This window comes from Scyliorhinus torazame, chromosome 7, assembly GCF_047496885.1.
Source record: "Scyliorhinus torazame isolate Kashiwa2021f chromosome 7, sScyTor2.1, whole genome shotgun sequence".
Lineage (NCBI taxonomy): Eukaryota > Metazoa > Chordata > Chondrichthyes > Carcharhiniformes > Scyliorhinidae > Scyliorhinus > Scyliorhinus torazame.
In genome coordinates, this window is record NC_092713.1 from 110,408,919 (window position 1) to 110,428,709 (window position 19,791).

Below are 19,791 nucleotides of genomic sequence, written 5' to 3' on the forward strand. Positions count from 1 at the left end.
TTCTCCTTATGCTACTCCCAGAGTTCCCTCAGAATCTGACTTAAATACAGAGAAGTGGTAGCGCCCTCTAGTGTTTGATTTACAGAGAGATGTAATTATTAACCCTTCACTAACCTGACTATATAGATATCAATACACCGATGTCAGGACTGAATGGGAGTTCCATGCTCGTACTTGCTGGGAGCCTAGGATGGCGGGGCGACACAGCGACAAGCACTGCTGTTTCACAGCATCAGAGACCCAGGTTCAATTCTAACCTTGCGTGACTGTCTGTGTTGAGTTTCCACATTATTTCTGTCACTGCGTGGGTCCGATTTCCTCCCACAGTCCTAAATTGTGCTGGTTAGGTGGATTGACCATTCTAAATTGTCCCTTAGCGTCCAAAAGGTTAGGTGGGGTTATGGGGTTAGAGGGAAAGGGCGGGAGAATGAGTCTAGGTTGGGTGCTCTTTCAGAGGATCGGTGTAGACTCGATGGGCCAAATAGCCTCCCTCTGCACAGTAGGGATTCTATGATTCTATGAGGAGAGATTGAGGAAACTGTGCCTGTATTCTCCAGAGTTTAGAAGAATGAAAGGCGATTGTTATATCTTTAGACAAACAGTACAAAATAAATAGATTGCAGATGCACATGGGTTTAAAGCAACAGTAACAGAGATTTAGTAAATAGGTCTTCACTGTACAAATGCTGGGCTAGACAAAGGGGCAAAAGCCCATGGAGTACCCGATGATGGCACACATGTCACATGACCCAGTTCTTAAAGAGACATAGCACACAACTATAATAACCCACGTATATAACATTTCTCCCCCTTTACTTCGAAGATCAACACAACTAATAACTAATACTTTCATTTACATACATACACACAAGTGCAGGCATCAAATCATTACATTGTAATAATACAGTCAATAAGATAGACAATCAGGTGGGCAGGATGTCATTGAAACTTACAAAATGTTCATACATCCCTGGGCCTTCAAACCTGCCACCACATGGCCAAGAAAATATGGCATAATTTCATTGGGAATTTAAATAACGTCCTCTCTTTATTCTGAAATGTTTGAATATAATTCAATAACAGAATTGTTTATGTATGTAAAACAAAGTGGGCTATCTTAGAATACAGATCTTGGCTTGCACAACATTACATGATCCATTGGAAATCACAGCCAGTACTAAATTTGTTGATTTCCTCAAAGTACATTAATAGTTAATATACTAGCTGCAGGATGGAGGCACCGGAATGTTAATGGCTGTCAAAATTAGCAGCCACAAAATATAGAATAGAATGATAGTACTATAGGGGTGTTTTCCAAATAGACAAACTCTTCAAGTTTAACACGTTATTTGAACAATAATTTTCACAATTAAAAATCTTACTAGTTGAGAATAATCAAATAAGCGAAGAAAAACATAAATATGAAGTACAATTAAGCACCATTACCACTAATTCTTGGGGTCCGAATAGAATTTGAGGATATAAAAGGGGAATAACACAGAAGATCCTAGGACCTACTCAGCAAACTGCATTTAATTCTGATTTAGTAAGTCGTGAGGGTTTATCATATTTAGGGTCGAAACTATTGACTATAGAGGTTCAACCTAAAAGGACGCTTGTAACATTAATTAGGATTTTGTTTCAGCTGATGGCACAGGTAAAAAATGGATAATCCTATCTTTGCTTATGTTGCCTTTTCCGTAAAATTAAGCATTTCATCCTTAAAAGAAAATTGTTAGAGTGAGTTACAGATCCATTCAGGATTTCACATATGCACTGTTTTTCTGCTTACATGAACAGATTTAATAGTTCAGGAAATATTTGGAGATAACATGCAACAACTTCAAGTGACTTACTATTGAAGAAAAGACTTCCTATTCTCAGCTGAGTCACTGAGCTGATTCCGGTGTGTCTAGAGAAGATGGACTCGCCATCCAACCGCTGCCACCTGATTCGTGGTTTAGGGTAACCCTGCGCCTGGCAAGGCAGAGTCAGGTTTGAACCAATGTCCGCGGAAATATCCAGTGGGGATTGTGAGAATACAGGAGACGCTGTGGAAAAAGATGAAACCAGTTACCGAGTTAAATTTAATGAGTGTATGACTATTCACGCAGAAAATAATCAGTAAAAGTGAAGGGCCAGTATTATCCTGATAAAAAGTATTTCACATGCATTCTTCCTCCGCATATACAGACTAACCAGGAGGGATGAATGTAATTTTTGTTCTGATGGTATCGTATGTAAGCAATGTAATAATGCTTTTCAATAAAATCGACTTTATGTTTGTAAGGAACTACTTGGGAATCACCCTTGGCATTGCTCATGATGAGACAGAGGTGCGACGAATATTTACCGTTTGCTATAAATATTCAGGATGTTCCAATGAAAACGGATGGTATACTGGGAAGAATAAGATCTGATGAGCCAGATTACCTTTTCTCATTCATGTATCGCCTTTTGCAACTAATAGCTCCCCCTATGGCTGTGTGAAGTCTAGTTGTGATCTTTAGCTGCTCAGCTGGCCTGTTGCTACAACATTACTACTCAAATTGCAGTATCACAAGGATCCACCCCTTCAGCATAGCCAATTCCAGCATCACCAGGGTCCCCCCAAATTCAGAAATCAGCCTTATACCCTCGCGAGGCCTAGCCATTTCAAAGCCTCCATTTGTTTTAAAATGATGAATGCAAATATGCTCATTTCCATTCATACAATCAAATGCCAATGTTAATTTACAAAATTTACAGCACATTTTTTTCATGTAAACACTCTCAAGTATCTTTAATCTCAACATAAACTGTGGTGGTTCTAGAATCTAGTTTACTTTCGGGGTTGCTTTCTTCCAGACATGAGGTTGTTTTTTTCATACTGGACAATATTCTTTGGAAAAGTGGATTTTTCATAAAATTTCACGATTTGTTCCTTCACTGCCGACACAAAGATTACACATGCTAGTTTGAATATCATAGGAGCCCTTTGCAAGCAAGCAGTGGGAAATGTATTCTTGGGTGATGGATGGAAAGAGTAGCTGTCAGGAAATAATCTTTGAAATTTTAAATCAGTACAGGTGAAAGTGGAAGGAGGAAGAAAACAAAATTGCTAGCAGTATGGCAACACCAAAACCTCAAAGTAAATAATGAATTGTTATAGAAACCTACACCCAACATCCAATGTAACCTGACCAGATGCTCTTCCTGCATCGTTTATGGCTACGCAAGTATAGTCTCCTGCATCCAGATCTTGGGTTCCCTGAATCTTCAGAATACCTTGATGAGCATCAATGCTCAGAAAATTGGAAGGACTCAGCTCAAGGTCACCTGAGGTCATAGAAAACGTAGGTTAAAAAAATAGAAACAAATAAATACAGAACAGCAGAGAAACATCACCCACTATTTTCAACCTTTTTTGGACACACTAATGCAATTGCATCATTAGCATTTTGCACTTCCTTACCTGGACAACAGTGAGGAGCCTCTTTTCGCAAAGAATAATTAAACTCTATCTGCTGTATGGTTAGCATATGCCTCGCATTAATTAAACCAGCACTGGGAGATAGTGGAGAATTGGCAGCATACTAGTCTATCGTTGCAGTTTGCAAAGTTCAGGCTGCAGGACTCCAGCACTAGTATTTGACAAATCTCAGTGGACAGATGAATACAATATTTGGGCAATTAAAGTGAGGCCAACGTTTCATCCAACTGGCAAGCAAATCTGTCAAAATTGCCACTGCTTAAAACAGATACAGAACGGTCATATTTTCATAATAACATAGAATCATAGATTTCTTACAGTGCAGAAGAAGGCCTTTCGGCGCATTGAGTCTGCACCAACCCTCCGAAAGAACACCCTACCTAGGTCCACTCCCCCACCCTATCCCTGCAGCTCCTTAACCTAACCTACACATATTTGGACACCAAGAGGCAATTTAGCATGGCCAATCCACCTAGCCCACACATCTTTGGTCTTTCAAAAACGCATATAAATTATAATGAAAATCCTCAAATTTATGAAGAATGGTAGGAGATAAAAATCGTGGCAAATTGCGGTTCTGCAAACCAAACAAATTTTAAGATCAAGAAATTGTGATGTTATGATAATGAAATAGTTGTGTATTTTTGGTGGGTTACTGACAGGAACCAGTAACCTATTGAAGCAGGGAGGACCTGCAACGATGGACTAGTATGCTGCCAATTCTCCACTACCTCCCATTTAACTAATGGGAGACATATTCTGCCCAGGTTATATGGTCAGCTGCACCACCCTCAACATGTACGCTCCCCCGGCCCCTTCAAGGTGATGTAGTCCACACCGCATCCTTGTCCCCATTAGTGACTAGCACTCGGTCTTTGATGTGAGGAGCCTCTATCCTCACCACCAGTCCCTGCTAACAGAGCTACCGGTACCGGGCTGTCACAACCGGCATTAGCGATAGGCTCTGCGGTCCCTGGACAGTTTCTCCCAACATGGTCTACTCTGGGTGTCCTCACTGGGTGAGCCTTGTGTTCTCCTGCCAGGAGGGTAGCCACTGGTTGTGTGGTGGAGATGTTCATACTGTGCAGCCATTTGTCTCCATGTTGAGAGCCTGTTTTGGGGGCAGACCCTACAGATATGGGCGAGTGATGAGAATGTTTTCTGGGTATTAGCGGCAGTGTATGTGTAGCCTGGGTTTTACACTCAGATTGTGACAGGGAGCTGGTCAGGTTTCCTGGTCATGGGTGGGATGAATGAGATCAGGGGTGTGATTCACAGGCAGGGCTTGGAGAAAGCTCGTGATCCTCAGGTGTGGGCTAGCTGATAGTGTCACTGGTGAGGCTTCTACTCTGAGAGGGGCTGACTGCCAGGGAGGCATGGATTTGCATGGTTCCACCAGCGTGTGGCCAGTAGTTCACAGAGGTTGGTGGCGGGGTAGCGGAACATTGCAATGGGTCTGGTGCTCGGCACTGATCACATTTTTGGGTTACCCACCTGGTTGAAATCTACTTTTCTTATAGGTAATAAAAGTTTAAAGGAAGAAATGATTTAGTTACATTATACTATTAAAAATCATATATTAGCCATGACAGCAGAAAAGGCTGAGATCATGGGATAAGATCAGATAAGGAAGTCAATTTGAAAACTGACTATACTAAACTCATTGTTATCATTACTGGGCAAAAATCCCAGTTCCAGAAAACATGGTGGGAAACAGGTGGTTTGATCACACCATATTATGGAAACATATATAAATTCTCTCATGCCACATTATCTCTTAAAACTTGATAGGCAGACATTTCGGTCAAATTAGATGAATTATAATTATTTTAACCCAATCAGTCAGAAAGGGGACAGAACCTTTAAGATTATGATTTCCTTATGAGACCGGGAGAGAACCTTTTTTGCTTTCTCCAAAATCATCTCTCTCTCTGAATTCATCTTTAACCTAATCTTTGAAACCTATTCTTTACTTTGCTTTGCAAACAGCTATTTCCTTTTGTTTCATTTTTGTACTGTGCATTTTGATCTGAAGAAATTACCACAAACTGAATTGTATTTTGAATTCAACTCAACCATCTGTATTTGCGTTGGACAAACAACTTTCTAGATTCTGTACTCGCATAAAATTTGACTTGATCAGTAGACTTTAAAACTGACACAAGTAAAGCTGTACTTTACTTCCCCCAAGAAGCTCAGTTTCAAGTTCTGTCGATTAATATATAGTGCGGCGACACATAAATATATTAACAAAGTACAGATCCATCACCGCCATTCTCCGCCCCATGGGGCGTTGGGCAATGAAGAATCCACCCCATTAATTCCATTGCTCGCTGCAGATGCTGCCTGACCTGTTGAGTTCTTCCAGCATTTTTGGTTTCAATTTCAGATTTCCAATATCTGCAGTATTTTTGTTTCTGTAACAGTTTAAATTTTTAAAAAAATAATACATTTCAGAAGCTGTACCAAATAATGTTTTAATATTGATATATATGGGGACGAATTTTCAAAGTTGGGTGAGAAACCTGACAACCAGATACGTTCAGGGTCCACAATTTTAATACATAAATGCCCTGATTGGCAAGAGTGGAGCTTAGTGCCTAATTAGTGGCCGAAAGCACCTCCAGAAGACAGGAGCCATCTGTCCAGTGCCAAAGGCAGCCATGTTGGGGACTGCTGCAATGTTACCAAAGAAAGGAAGGAGTTCTTGGAGGATAAAGTTGGTGCAAGGTGGTCATGGATGCCAAATCAAGGTATAGCGCTGAACCTGGCACTAGTTGATCATTCACATTACACAAAAAGAGCAAAGATAAAAATGAACTTCCTTCACCCTACCATCCCTCTAATCAGCAACACATGTGTGGTCTTATCATAAATGTAAGAACTGCAAGGGTTAATGAAATGTATAACTCAACCACTAGAGGGAGCTAGATGGACAAATATAGAAGACATTGACGCTAAGCCTTATGGATGAGAAGTTGAGGAGAAGGCTAGAGGGCAGATTGAAGGAAAGATAGTGTGAGTGAGAGCAGATGATAGTTAATTTTATAATGTAGAGGTTAGTAGTAGATGAGTGTAGATTATATGTTCATTATCAACTGTGTATTATCTAGGAGTAAGTGTTGAATCCAAATTAGTAGTGTTAATAAATGTGTAGCTTTTTCAAGTTAAAGTTATTGTGTGGTCTTTGTGAACACTACGCCAACCATCCTGAATTTAGCAACACAAAGAACACCAGAACATGTACAAGACTGTTTGACTTTGTGTGGAAAAAAGATTGAAGATTCCTTCTGTTTCAGACAGGCCCCTTCACAAGCTCCTTAAGGAGCCGTTGATTGGCGACATGTTTGGTTTCCCATTCTCACCTACAAGCAGGTCTTTTGAAAATTACAGTCTATCTTGGAGGTGGCGAATCATTGCCAACCCTCAGGAACGCAATTTACAAATCCCACGCATACCTGTTCCTGCCTCCACCGACAGTGAAACATCTAACCCACAGTTCACTCAGTTCTTTAGACAAGTAATTATATTTTCATATTATGCTGATTTGTGTCAGTGAAACGTGGTCATTTACTTCTGATTTTGTTTAACTAAGTTTATGAAGCTAATGAACGGTTCAAGTAGTTGACTACCACACTGAAGACCCAATATGACGTCTTTCACTTCACCACAAGGAATGAAATTTATTCCATTCTCATCAAAATGCTATCACTAATTATGCAGGTAAATACACATTTCACCTCGTGGGGAAATCATAGACTGGTTCAGCACAGGAGGGCATTCTGCCCACAAAGTCTGCACCAGCTCTTTCAAAGAGCAATCCAATTATTCCATTTCCCTTTTATTCCCACCCCATATCCCTGCAGCATTTTGTTTCCTTTAAGTGTTTATCCAATTCCTGTTTGAAGACTACTATTGACTATTTTATGTAACAAACAGCCCATCTGAGCAGGCATTCCAAATCCTCACCACCCATTGCATAAAGACATTTTTCCTCATGTAGCTTCTAATTTTTTTGCCAATCACCATAAATCTGTGCTCTCTGACTATCAACCATTGGAAACCATTTTCCTTTAACTACTCTACTAAACACCCCATGATTTTTAACATCTCCACCAAATCTCCAATTAGCCTTCTCTGATATAAGCAGAATAATCCCCGCTTCTCTAGTCTATCCATATGAGTGCATTTTTCTTCATGTAACTGGAACAAATCCAACGCATACTGCCCAGGTTTTATTATCTCCATTAATCCCTTTAACAGCAGCTGTTTTATCTGTCACCCAGGACATGTGACACTTCTTGCTTAGGGGGCCGTGGGCAGGCAGAAATCACACAATGCAAAATAGGAAACCATTAGCTTCTCACACAAGCCTGTTTCATTAAATAACAGAAAATGTTGCAAATGATCAGCATGGTTAGTCAGTATCATGAGAGCGAGAGTCAGAGAGAGAGAGAGGAGAGAGTAACTGTGGTATTATCAGGTATTACAGTACCCCAAGAGGCCAAAGACCATTGGTTAAACCTAGGAGTTTACCATTGGTTGTTGGTATGTAGCTCCGCCTTAACAGGCGGGGTATAAGAACCGGTGCCGTCCCAGCAGCCCTCACTTCCTGTACCGAAGCTGCTGGGGAACAGTTCTAGATGATTAAAGCCTTCAGTTATGTTACAACCTCGTCTTCGAGTGTAATTGATCGTGCATCAATTTAATCGACTACACTTAAGCTGAAAGAATGGATCGCCAAATCAAGCCGGAGAGTCTACAACTCAGCCCCCACGCGGAGAACTCAGCGGCGATATTTAAGCACTGGCTGGCGTGCTTTAAAGGCTACCTCGAGACAGCCAGAGGCACCCCCTCAGGAGAACAGAAACTGCATGTCCTGCACTCGAGAGCAAGCCCTGGGATCTTCACCCTCATCGAGGAGGCGGAGGACTACGATGCTGCGATCGAACTGTTAAAAGGACATTATTTCCGCCCTGTAAACCAGGTCTACGTGCGTCACCTGCTCGCAACTAGATGGCAAAGCCCCGGGAATCGCTGGAGGACTTCTACCATGCGCTACTGGTGCTGGGCCGAAACTGTGGCTGCCCGCAAGTTTCGGGGAGCGAGCACACAGAACTTCTAATCCGGGATGCCTTCGTAGCAGGTACGAGCTCCTCAGAGATCCACCATAGACTCTTAGAAAAGGACACCCTGGGACTGAGAGAGGCACGGGCCCTGGCAGGGTCCATGGATGTTGCCTCCAGAAACGCACAGTCCTATGTGCCCGACCGCGCGGTGGCCCCCTGGGCTGCGTGGCATCCCGCAGCGGCAGACCCACTGACCTTCCCCGTGTCCCCACAGGCCTGCGCTGTAAGACGGCCCGCTAACTCCGTCGGGCCCCGCTGTTTCTTCTGCGGGCAGGCGAAGCATCCCCGCACGCGCTGCCCGGCCCGCACCTCCACCTGCAAAGGGTGCGGCAAGAAGGGCCATTTTGTGGGGGTCTGCCAGGCACGAGCCGTGGCCACAGTCTCCAGCGACTCCGGACCGCCGCGGCAATCTTCCCCTCGGGCCCCAGGCGGCCAGCACTCACCGCCACCCCCCTATCCTAGGGTCACGTCCGATCCACAGGCGCGGCCATCTTGCCCCTCAGACACCACGCTGGACGGATGGGCGCCGCCATTTTGTCCATCCCCGCCGCCATTTTGTCCATCCTCGACCACCATGTGCGATCCATGGGAGACGCCATCTTGGATGGGGCCCCAGGCCCCCGGCACGGCCGACTACACGCTGCCCGATCACAACCCGCAACTGCTCCATCTGGCCTCGGTGACGCTGGCCCAAAACCGACCTCGGACACTCGCAACTACAACGACAACGGTGTTCATCAACGGCCACGAGACATTTTGCCTGATCGACTCTGGGAGCATGAGAGCTTTATACACCCCGACACGGTAAGGCGCTGTTCACTTGTTACCCACCCTGTAAGCCAAAGAATCTCCCTGGCCTCCGGGTCACACTCGGTGGAGATAAAGGAGTTCTGCCTAGCAAACCTCACTGTCCAAGGCAGGAAATTCAACAATTTCCGACTTTATGGCCTGCCGCACCTCTGCACGGCTACACTCCTGGGGTTGGACTTCCAATGTAACTTGCAAAGCCTGACCTTCAAATTCGGTGGCCCTATACCTCCCTTTACTGTCTGCGGCCTCGCGACCCTTAAGGTCGACCCGCCTTCCCTGTTTGCGAACCTCACCCCGGATTGCAAACCCGTCGCCACCAGGAGCAGACGGTACAGTGCCCAGGACCAGACCTTCATCAGGTCAGAGGTCCAAAGGCTATTGAGGGAAGGGGTCATTGAAGCTAGCAACAGTCCCTGGAGAGCTCAAGTAGTGGTGGTGACGACCGGGGAGAAACATAGGATGGTCCTTGACTACAGTCAGACCATCAACAGGTTTACACAGCTGGATGCGTACCCTCTCCCCCGCATGTCCGACCTGGTGACCAGGATCGCGCAATACAAGGTCTTCTCCACGGTGGATCTCAAGTCCGCTTACCATCAGCTAACCCGCCGCACTAGTGACCGCAAGTACACTGCCTTCGAAGCAGATGTGCGGCTCTACTAATTTTTAAGGGTTCCCTTTGGTGTCACTAATGGGTTCTCGGTCTTCCAACGCGAGATGGACCGAATGGTTGACCGATACGGCTTACGCGCAACGTTCCCGTATCTGGATAACGTCACCATCTGCGGCCATGACTAGCAGGATCACGACACCAACCCCCGGAAATTTCACCAGACCGTGAAAATCCTTAACTTAACGTATAATAAGGATAAGTGCGTATTTAGCACCGACCGCCTAGCCATCCTCGGCTACGTGGTGCAAAATGGAGTTATAGGCCCCGACCCTGAACGCATGCGCCCCCTTATGGAATTCCCCCTCCCTCACTGCCCCAAGACCCTGAAGCGCTGCCTCGGGTTTTTCAGTTATTACGCACAGTGGGTCCCCAACTACGCAGACAAAGCCCGACCCCTAATCCAGTCCACAACCTTCCACCTGTCGACGGAGGCCCGCCAGGCCTTCTGCCGCATCAAAGCAGACATTGCAAAGGCCACAATGCGCGCCATTGACGAGTCCCTCCCCTTCCAGGTCGAGAGCAATGTGTCCGACGTAGCTCTGACCGCCACCCTCAACCAAGCGGGCAGACCCGTGGCCTTCTTCTCCCGTACTCTCCATGCTTCAGAAATTCGCCATTCCTCGGTCGAAAAAGAGGCGCAAGCCATAGTAGAAGCTGTGCGACATTGGAGGCATTATCTGGCCGGCAGTAGATTCACTCTCCTCACTGACCAACGGTCGGTGGCGTTCATGTTTGATAATGCACAGCGGGGCAAGATAAAGAACGACAAGATCTTACGATGGAGAATCCCAGAATCTTACCGTCCTGGGAAGCTAAACGAGCCTTCCGATGCCCTGTCCCGCGACATGTGTGCTACAGCACAAGTGGACCGCCTCCGAGCCCTCCAAGAGGACCTCTGCCACCCGGGAGTCACTTGTTTTTTCCACTTCATTAAGACCCGCAACCTGCCCTACTCCATCGAGGAAGTCAGGACAGTCACCAGGGACTGCCAAATCTGCGCGGAGTGCAAACCGCACTTCTACCGGCCAGAGAGGGCGCACCTGATAAAGGCTTCCCATCCCTTTGAATGCCTCAGCATGGACTTCAAAGGCCCCCTCCCCTCCACCGACCGCAACACGTACTTCCTGAACGTGATTGACGAGTACTCCCGGTTCCCATTTGCCATCTCCTGCCCCGACATGACCGCAAACACCATCATCAAGGCCCTCCAGGGTATCTTTACACTGTTCGGTTTCCCCGCGTACATACACAGTGATAGGGGGTCCTCCTTTATGAGCGACGAACTGCGTCAATTCCTGCTCAGCAAGGGCATCGCCTCAAGCAGGACGACCAGTTACAACCCCCGGGGAAACGGGCAGATAGAGAGGGAGAACGGAACGGTCTAGAAGACCGTTCTACTGGCCCTACGGTCGAGGAATCTCCCAGTCTCCCACTGGCAAGAAGTCCTCCTGGAGGCCTTCCACGCCATCCGGTCACTGCTCTGTACAACTACCAATCAGACACCTCATGAACGTCTCCTTGTTTTCCTCAGGAAGTCCTCCTCCGGGACCTCGCTCCCAACCTGGCTAGCAACACCCGGACCCATCCTGCTTCGGAAGAATGTGCGGGCGCACAAGTCGGACCCGTTGGTCGAGAGGGTCCACCTGCTGCACGCTAACCCCCAGTACGCCTACGTGGCGTTCCCTGACGGCCGGCAAGATACAGTCTCCCTCCGGGACCTGCCGCCCCCCGGAACCCCACGCGCACCCGAACGTGGGGAAAAGTTGTGATAGGTTGAAGGAATGGTGAAATGATAAATATGCCATGATGCACGGCAAAAGGAGGGCCAGGTAATGAGACAAATAGAGAAACAAATGACGGTTCTGGTGGAGGTGTGAATGTGAACAGCAGAATCATTCCCAACAGCTTAAAAAATGGGAGCAGTGGTCATGATCCAAAATTATTCAAATGTATGTTGATTCTGCAAGACTGTAAACGGAGGATGAGATGCTGCCCTTCAAGCTTATGTTTCGTTTTATTGGTGCAGACTGGAGACAAACAGATCAATAAGGGTGAAGCAGAGAATTCAAATGGACAACAACCAAAAGCTCAGGGTCATGCTTGCAGACTGAGTGAAAGTGTTCAGCAAAGCGATCATTCATTCTGTGTTTGGTCACCCGAAGGTAGAGGAGACAACATTTTAGGCAGCTGACATAGTACAATAAATTCTGACTGCAAAAAAAAATCACTGTTTAGCCTGGAAGGCCCGTTTGGGCCCTGGCTGGGGGCGAGAGAGGAGGTGAAAGGGCAGGTGCTGCAGCTCCTGCACAAGTATGAACACGTGGTGCAGGAAGGGGAGCAAGTGGTGTGCATGACTGAAGAATGGTCTAGGGTGTCACAGAGGGAATGGCCCCTTTGGAAAGCTAAGAGGATTATGTAAGACATGCTGGGTGGTGGCATCATGCTGGAGGTGGTGAAAATGGTGAAAATTCATTCATTGAATGCGGAGGAAGGAGGGGGTGGAAACTGAGGGCAAAGTGATCCCTATCATGGTTTTGGGAGGAAGCAAAGGGGTGAGGAAAAAAGTGAGGAGAATGGGATGAACATGTTTGAGGGCCTTGTCAATCACAGCACTGGTGCAATGATCCTGAATGCATGGTTTTGTGTGCCTGCAGCAACCAAGTAGAACAGCTGATGAGGAAGGCAGGTTTAGGGGGAACAAAATCACAAGTTTCAGGAATTTAATCAGGCATCCTATAGTGCATTGCACTCCTCTAAAGAGCCTTTGTAAACCGGACACCCAGTCCCATCATGATGGCTGCATTGGACTACACGATCGTGGTGCTGAAAATACAATGGCCTGGAGTTTTGCCCTTGAGTGGGGTGCGCAGTCAGGAAATCTCCTAGCTTGTCACACCCACCTCTGGAAAGTGTCATGAATGGAAAAATCTTTATTCCGGAGAGAGCTGGTATGGGATAGAGTTGCGACCATCAATTCCTGGGCACAGATCAGAGGCGGCCACAGGAGCTGTTGTGTACTGCTGAAAAGGCCTGACTCAGCTTTTTGGGACTTTGTCTTCGTTGTTAAAGATTAGGCCTCCTTGCTTTCACAATTCACCCAATCTCTGTGCCCATACATGCAATTCCTGACTCCCACCCAACACTTATAACCCCTTTAACAACTTAGTGCCAACTCATGCCAACATAAATTCCAACCCACCTCCATGGTCCCTTATAGTCCCAACGCCAACAGTTTCAACTCATGCCAACCCATGTCCCTCACCCATCAATCACCCTTTGTCCTTACACCATCCATGCTGACTCATGCAATATTCACTATGGACAGACCTCATATTGAAACAAAATAAGACAAAGTTCTAAATAACTATTAGAGACTTTATTATATAAAAAAAGGTCATTCGTGAAAACCCATTCAATACATTTAAGCGCCCTCAAATAACTAATCCCTTATAATAACAAACATTTGTATTCATATTCCCACATCAAGAACTGCAAATCATTTAATAATCTGTTGTATGTGTCAATCAAACTGTGAACTTACATCCGCCTACTGTGATAATGATAGGTTGTGGAAGAAGTCGAGCTGTAATTACGCTATAAGGCTAGCATTTAATATTTTTCAACAAACGGCTATTGAAACTGCAAGTACCATTTTTTTTTAAAATACAGAAACACAGGCAGGCTGCTTCCCCTGATTTGTAAAGGACAAGACTACTTAAATAACTTGATAGCATAACAGTTCCACAAACCTTATCCGCCCTTTACAATACTTTATGCTTATTCTAAAATAATTGTAACTCTCACACTGCAGGATAAGATCCTCCCCTCCAGTGAAAACGGAGCCTAGGAGCCCGCTGATTTCCAATTTCCCATATGGTTTCCCACACTCCCTTCCCTTACCAGTAAAAATCAGATCCGTCAGAAATGTGGGTTGGACTTCCAGAATCAGATTCCCTGCGCCATTTTGGATACACTTTAGTCTCATTCTTCTGAGAAATCCAGGCCTGTTTTTGATGCCAGCCTATCATTTTTGCTGGGGTGAAAAACCCCAAAAAGTGACAGCGGTCAAAAGGGGGCTAATGTAATGGGCTCGCTGGTCAATTTCATAATGCAAATATTTTTGATATTGGGCAGAAATTTAACAGTTAACCTTGTCGTCAAAAGGTCAAATGATGCAATTCTTGAGTTTGTTTGAGTAATTAGAGCAGTGTTTTTCAAACTTTTTTTCCGGGGACCCATTTTTACCAACAGGCCAACCTTTGGGACCCACGCAGGCCGACCTTCGCGACTCACGCCGGTCGACCTTCGCGACTCACGCCGGCCGATCTTCGCGACTCACGCCGGCCGACCTTCTGGACCCACGCCGGCCGACCTTCGCGACTCACGTGGGCCGACCTTCAACATTAATCCCCAACCAACATTACTGAAAGAGATGATTTGGCAATTGTTTGTGGGAGCCTGTGTGCACATATTGAATGCTGCATTTCCTACCTTACAGCAGTGACTACACTTCAAAAGTACTTACTCAGTTGTAAAGCACTTTGGGAACATCCTGGAGGTCATGAAAGGTGCGACACATATGTAAGGTGCTGCATAAATGCAAATTGAAACAGTCCCAGGATGAGTTTGCAGTGCTGGGAAAGACCATTCTATCAGGACTCTGCTGAGATTCGGGGCCTCAGCGAGGGACGCCCTGCCGAGGCCGCACTTAATCCCGTTTACTGCACTGAGGAGCTCCAATCGCCGGAGCTCCTCAGTGCAGGAAGACATCTTGTTGGCGTGACCCTGCTTTGCAGTCAGCGGGAGCTGGGGCTCCACCTTATCAACGACAGAGGCAGGAAGAGACCCTTCATTGGCCGCTCAAGCAGCTCAATTGAGCTCTTGCAAGGTAGCTTGCTGCCGTGAAAATTATAGGTATGCCTCCACCACCCCGCCCCGCAAATGTGCATCCTTCCCGCCTCCCGACATCAATATATGGGCCATCTTGCCTCCCAGCCCATCTCCAGCTGCCTGACAAAATCGAGTGTAATGAGGTTGTATCCCACAATCAATTAAAATTTCTTGTCTTGTCAATTCAATCAGCTTACAGGAAAAACCTACCCAACAAGCAGTTACAAGGCATAAACATCCACAATGCATATCAAAGTCTTTCGTTATAAGAAGACATGTTAGGAACGTGGTTCTGTGCAAGCGCACCTATGAGCGGGCACGCAGCGCCATGCCTCCGCGTTTTTTTTTATGGTCGCGGCCGCTCGCAGCCGGCATTGTTAAAAGCCGGCTGCTGGAGTTTCTGGTTGCAGCTATGCCGAGATAGGTCGCACGTTCGGCAGCTCCCACGAGGAACGGACTTTTGGGCTCTTTAGAGGGGCCCCAACGGCAATTGTTCGACGGTCCCAGTGTGGGAAGGTGACAGCAAGGTCCCCCCGGCACTGTATGGATTGGACCAGGAATGGAGCGGTTAAGAAAGTGATTTTGGTGCAGCGGAAAGTGCGAGGGAGGAGGAGCAAGATGGCGCCAGTGTGGGCGCAGTGGCCGCAGGAGCAACAGGAGTTCCTCAAACGCTGCTTTGCGGAGCTGAGGACAGAAATGCTGGCGGCAATGAAGGCGTCGATTGAGAAGCTTGTGGAGACACAGAAGGCCCAAGGGACGGCGATCCGGGAGGTGCGGCAAAAAGCCTCGGAGAACGAGGACGAGTTCTTGGGCCTGGCGGTGAATGTGGAGGCGCACGAGGCGCTGCACAAGAGGTGGCAGGAAAGATTTGAGTAACTGGAGAATAGGTCGAGGAGGAAGAATCTTCGGATTCTGGGTCTCCCCGAAGGAGTGGAGGGGCCCGATACCGGGGCATATATGAGCATGATGCTCAATTCGCTGATGGGCGCGGGAGCTTTCCCGAGGCCCCTGGAGCTGGATGGGGCTCATCGGGTCCTGGCAAGGAGACCCAAAGCCAACGAGCCGCCAAGGGCTGTAGTGGTGAGGTTCCACCGCTTTATGGACAGAGAGTGTGTCCTGAGATGGGCCAAAAAAGAACGGAGCAGGGGGGGGGGGGGGGGGGGGGGGACTTCAACACGGTGCTGGACCCAGCACTGGACCGTTCTAGGTCCAGGACGGGTAAGAGGCCGGCTGCAGCCAAGGTGCTCAGGGGGTTTATGGACCAGATGGGGGAGTGGATCCATGGAGGTTTGCCAGGCCGCTGGCCAGGGAATCTTCCTTTTTTTCCCACGCCCATAGAGCCTACTCCCGGATAGATTTTTTCATCTTGAGTAGGGCGCTAATCCCGAAAGTGGAGGGAACGGAATATTCGGCCATAGCCATCTAGGACCACGCCCCGCATTGGGTGGAGCTAGAGTTGGGGGAGGAGAGGGACCAGCGCCCGCTGTGACGCCTCGACGTGGGACTGTTGGCGGATGAGGGGGTGTTCGGGCGGGTGCGGGGGTATTGAAAGATGCTTGGACAACGGGCAGGTGCAGGTGGGGGTAGTCTGGGAGGTGTTGAAGGCGGTGGTCAGGGGAGAGCTCATCTCCATTAGGGCCCACAGGGAGAAGAGAGCGAGGAGGGAGAGGTAGAGTTTGGTGGGGGAGATTTTAAGGGTGGACAGGAGTTATGCAGAGGCCCCCGAGGAGGGGCTACTTAGGACGCGACGGAACATCCAGACGGAATTCGACCTGATGACCACGGGGAAAGCAGAGGCACAGTGGAGGAAAGTGCAAGTATGAGGATGGGGAGAAGGCGAGTCGGATGCTGGCACTTCAGCTTCGTAAGAGGGAGGCAGCAAGGGAGATTGGAGGAGTTAGGGATAGAGGGGGGCATACGGTGCGGAGTGCGGTGAGAATAAACAAGGTATTTAGGGACTTTTATGGGGATCTGTTAAAGGATTGGGGAGCATGCAGGCGGGGAAGGCCCCGGGGCCGGATGGGTTCCCGGTTGAATTTTACAGGAAATACGTAGACCTGCTGGGCCCGTTGCTAGTGAGGATTTTCAATGAGGCGAGGGAGGAGGAGACCTTGCCCCCGACAATGTCCAGGGCGCTGATTTCTTTGATTTTGAAGCGGGACAAGGATCCATTGCAATGTGGGTCATATACACCGATCTCGCTCCTCAATGTTGACGCTAAGTTGCTGGCGAAGGTGCTGGCTACGAGAATTGAGGACTGTGTCCCGGGGGTGATTCATGAGGATGTGACGGGATTTGTGAAGGGTAGGCAGCTAAATACTAATGTGCGGAGGCTCCTCAATGTGATTATGATGCCCTCGTTGGAGGGGGAAGCGGAGGTAGTGGCAGCTATGGACGCGGAGAAGGCCTTTGATCGGGTGGAGTGGGAGTACCTTTGGGAAGTGTTGCGAAGGTTTGGGTTCGGGGAGGGGTTCATCAGTTGGGTCAGGGTGCTACATAGAGCCCCTGTGGCGAGTGTGGCTACGAACCGGCGGAGGTCGGAGTATTTTCGGCTGTACCGGGGGGCGAGGCAGGGGTGTCCCTTATCCCCCTTGTTGTTTGCACTGGCAATTGAGCCGCTGACCATGGCACTGAGGGAGTCCAGGAAATGGAGGGGATTGGTTCGGGGGGCGGGGGGGGGAGAACACCGGGTGTCGTTGTATGCCGATGACCTGTTGTTGTATGTTGCAGATCCAGTGGAGGGGATGGCGGAGGTCATGCAGATCCTTAGGGAGTTTGGGGACTTTTCGGGGTATAAACTCAACGTAGGGAAGAGCTCACCGTAGGGAAGAGTGAGCTCTTTGTGGTGCATTCAGGGGACCAGGGAAGGGGTATAGACGAGCTACCGCTGAAGAGGGTGGAAAGGAGCTTTCGGTTCCTGGGGATCCAAGTAGCTAGGAGTTGGGGGGCCCTGCATAAGCTCAATTTGTCACAGTTGGTGGAGCAGATGAAGGAGGATTTTAAAAGATGGGATATTCTGCCCCTCTCACGAGCGGGTAGGGTGCAGTCGATCAAAATGACGGTCCTTCCGAGGTTTGTCTTTGTGTTCCAGTGCCTTCCCATTTTGATCTCCAAGGCCTTTTTCAAACGGGTAAGCAGGAGCATCATGGGATTTGTGTGGGCGAATAAGATCCAGAGGGTGAAGAGAGTGTTTCTGGAGCGTAGCAGAGGCAGGGGGGGCTGGCGCTGCCGAATCTATGTGGCTATTATTGGGCAGCCAATGTGGCGATGATCAGTAAGTGGGTAATGGAGGGAGAGGGGGTGGTGTAGAAGCGGCTAGAGATGGCGTCCTGTGTGGGCACGAGCATGAGGGCGCTGGTGACGGCACAGCTGCCGCTCTCGCCGACAAGGTACACCACGAGTCTGGTGGTGGCGGTGACACTGAAGATCTGGGGGCAGTGGAGGCGACATAGGGGCGAGGCGGGAGCCTCGGTTTGGTCCCCGATTCGGGAGAATCATCAGTTTGTCCCGGGAAGGACGGATGGGGGGTTTCGGAGCTGGCATCGGGCAGGGATCAGAAGAATGGGGGACCTGTTCATCGATGGGACGTTTGCGAGCCTAGGGGCGCTGGAGGAGAAATTTGGGCTACCCCCGGGAAACGCTTTCAGGTGCATGCAAGTGAGGGCGTTTGTGAGGCGGCAGGTGAGGGAATTCCCGCTACTTCCGGCATGTGGGATTCAGGACAGGGTGATTTCGGGTGTATGGGTTGGAGAAGGCAAGGTTTCGGTGATTTACCAGGAGCTGCAGGAAGAGGAGGAGGCCTCGAAGGAGGAGTTAAAGGGCAAGTGGGAGGAGGAGCTTGGGGAGGAGATAGATGAGGGTCTTTGGGTTGATGCCCTGTGTAGGGTTAACTCTTCCTCCTCTTGTGCCAGGGTCAGCCTAATATAGTTTAAAGTTACTCACAGAGCGCACATGACAGGGGCGAGGTTGAGTAGGTTCTTTGGGGTGGAGGACAGATATGGGAGGTGCTCGGGGAGCCCTGCAAATCATGTCCATATGTTCTGATCATGCCTGGCACTGGATGGGTTTTGGAGGGGTTTCACGAGGACTATGTCCAAGGTGGTGAAAGTCCAGGTCAAGCCGAGTTTGGGGTTGGCACTATTTGGGGTAACGGACGAGCCGGGAGTGCAGGAGGCGAAAGAGGCCGGTATCCTGGCCTTTGCGTCCCTGGCAGCCCGGTGGAGGATCTTGCTATTATGGAAGGATGCAAAGCCCCCTAGTGTGGAAGCTTGGATCAATGACATGGCAGGGTTCATCAAGCTGGAGAGGATAAAGTTTGCCTTGCGAGGGTCTGTGCAAGGGTTGTCCAGGCGGTGGCAACCGTTCCTAGACTATCTCGCGGAGCGTTAGGAGGAGGTCAGCAGCAGCAGCCCGGGGGGGGGGGGGGGTTCTTTTGGGGTGGCGTTTGGGTTAAGGTGTTTTTTTTTTTTCCCTATTTGTGTTTTCTACTGTTATATGGGGGGTTATTGTATTTGGGGGAAATCCAATGTATAATTTCTACTTGTGTTTTTGTTTCTTTTTCTTGTTGGGGGGGCGGTTTTGTTGAAAATTTGTTGAAAAATTTGAATAAATGTATTTTTAAAAAAAAAAGCCAGCTGCTGTGGCTGTTGCGCGTGAATTTTCGCGAATGGGATCGCCACGGGGGAAAAAGCGAGATGTTCGCGATCCAGGCAAGAGGGCAGAAGAAGAGACTGGGAGAGCTGCCGCTTAGAATGGTAGGAAAGAGCTTTCGGTATCTGGGAATCCAGGTGGCCCGGGAATGGGAGGCACTGCAGAAG

The 19,791-nt window shown here is 48.2% G+C and overlaps 1 protein-coding gene across 2 annotated transcripts in view; it reads right to left on the reverse strand.

Annotated features, from left to right (window-relative positions):
- The window catches only part of hmcn1 (hemicentin 1), an 838,180-nt gene that overhangs the window by 494,122 nt on the left and 324,267 nt on the right, over nt 1-19,791 (reverse strand). For both annotated transcript variants that reach the window (XM_072511251.1, XM_072511250.1), the window contains exons 15-16: nt 3,160-3,318; nt 1,857-2,051 (exon numbers count right to left, since the gene is read on the reverse strand). In XM_072511251.1, coding sequence (XP_072367352.1) covers nt 1,857-2,051; nt 3,160-3,318 — 354 coding nt within the window. The remainder of the gene's footprint in view (nt 1-1,856; nt 2,052-3,159; nt 3,319-19,791) is intronic.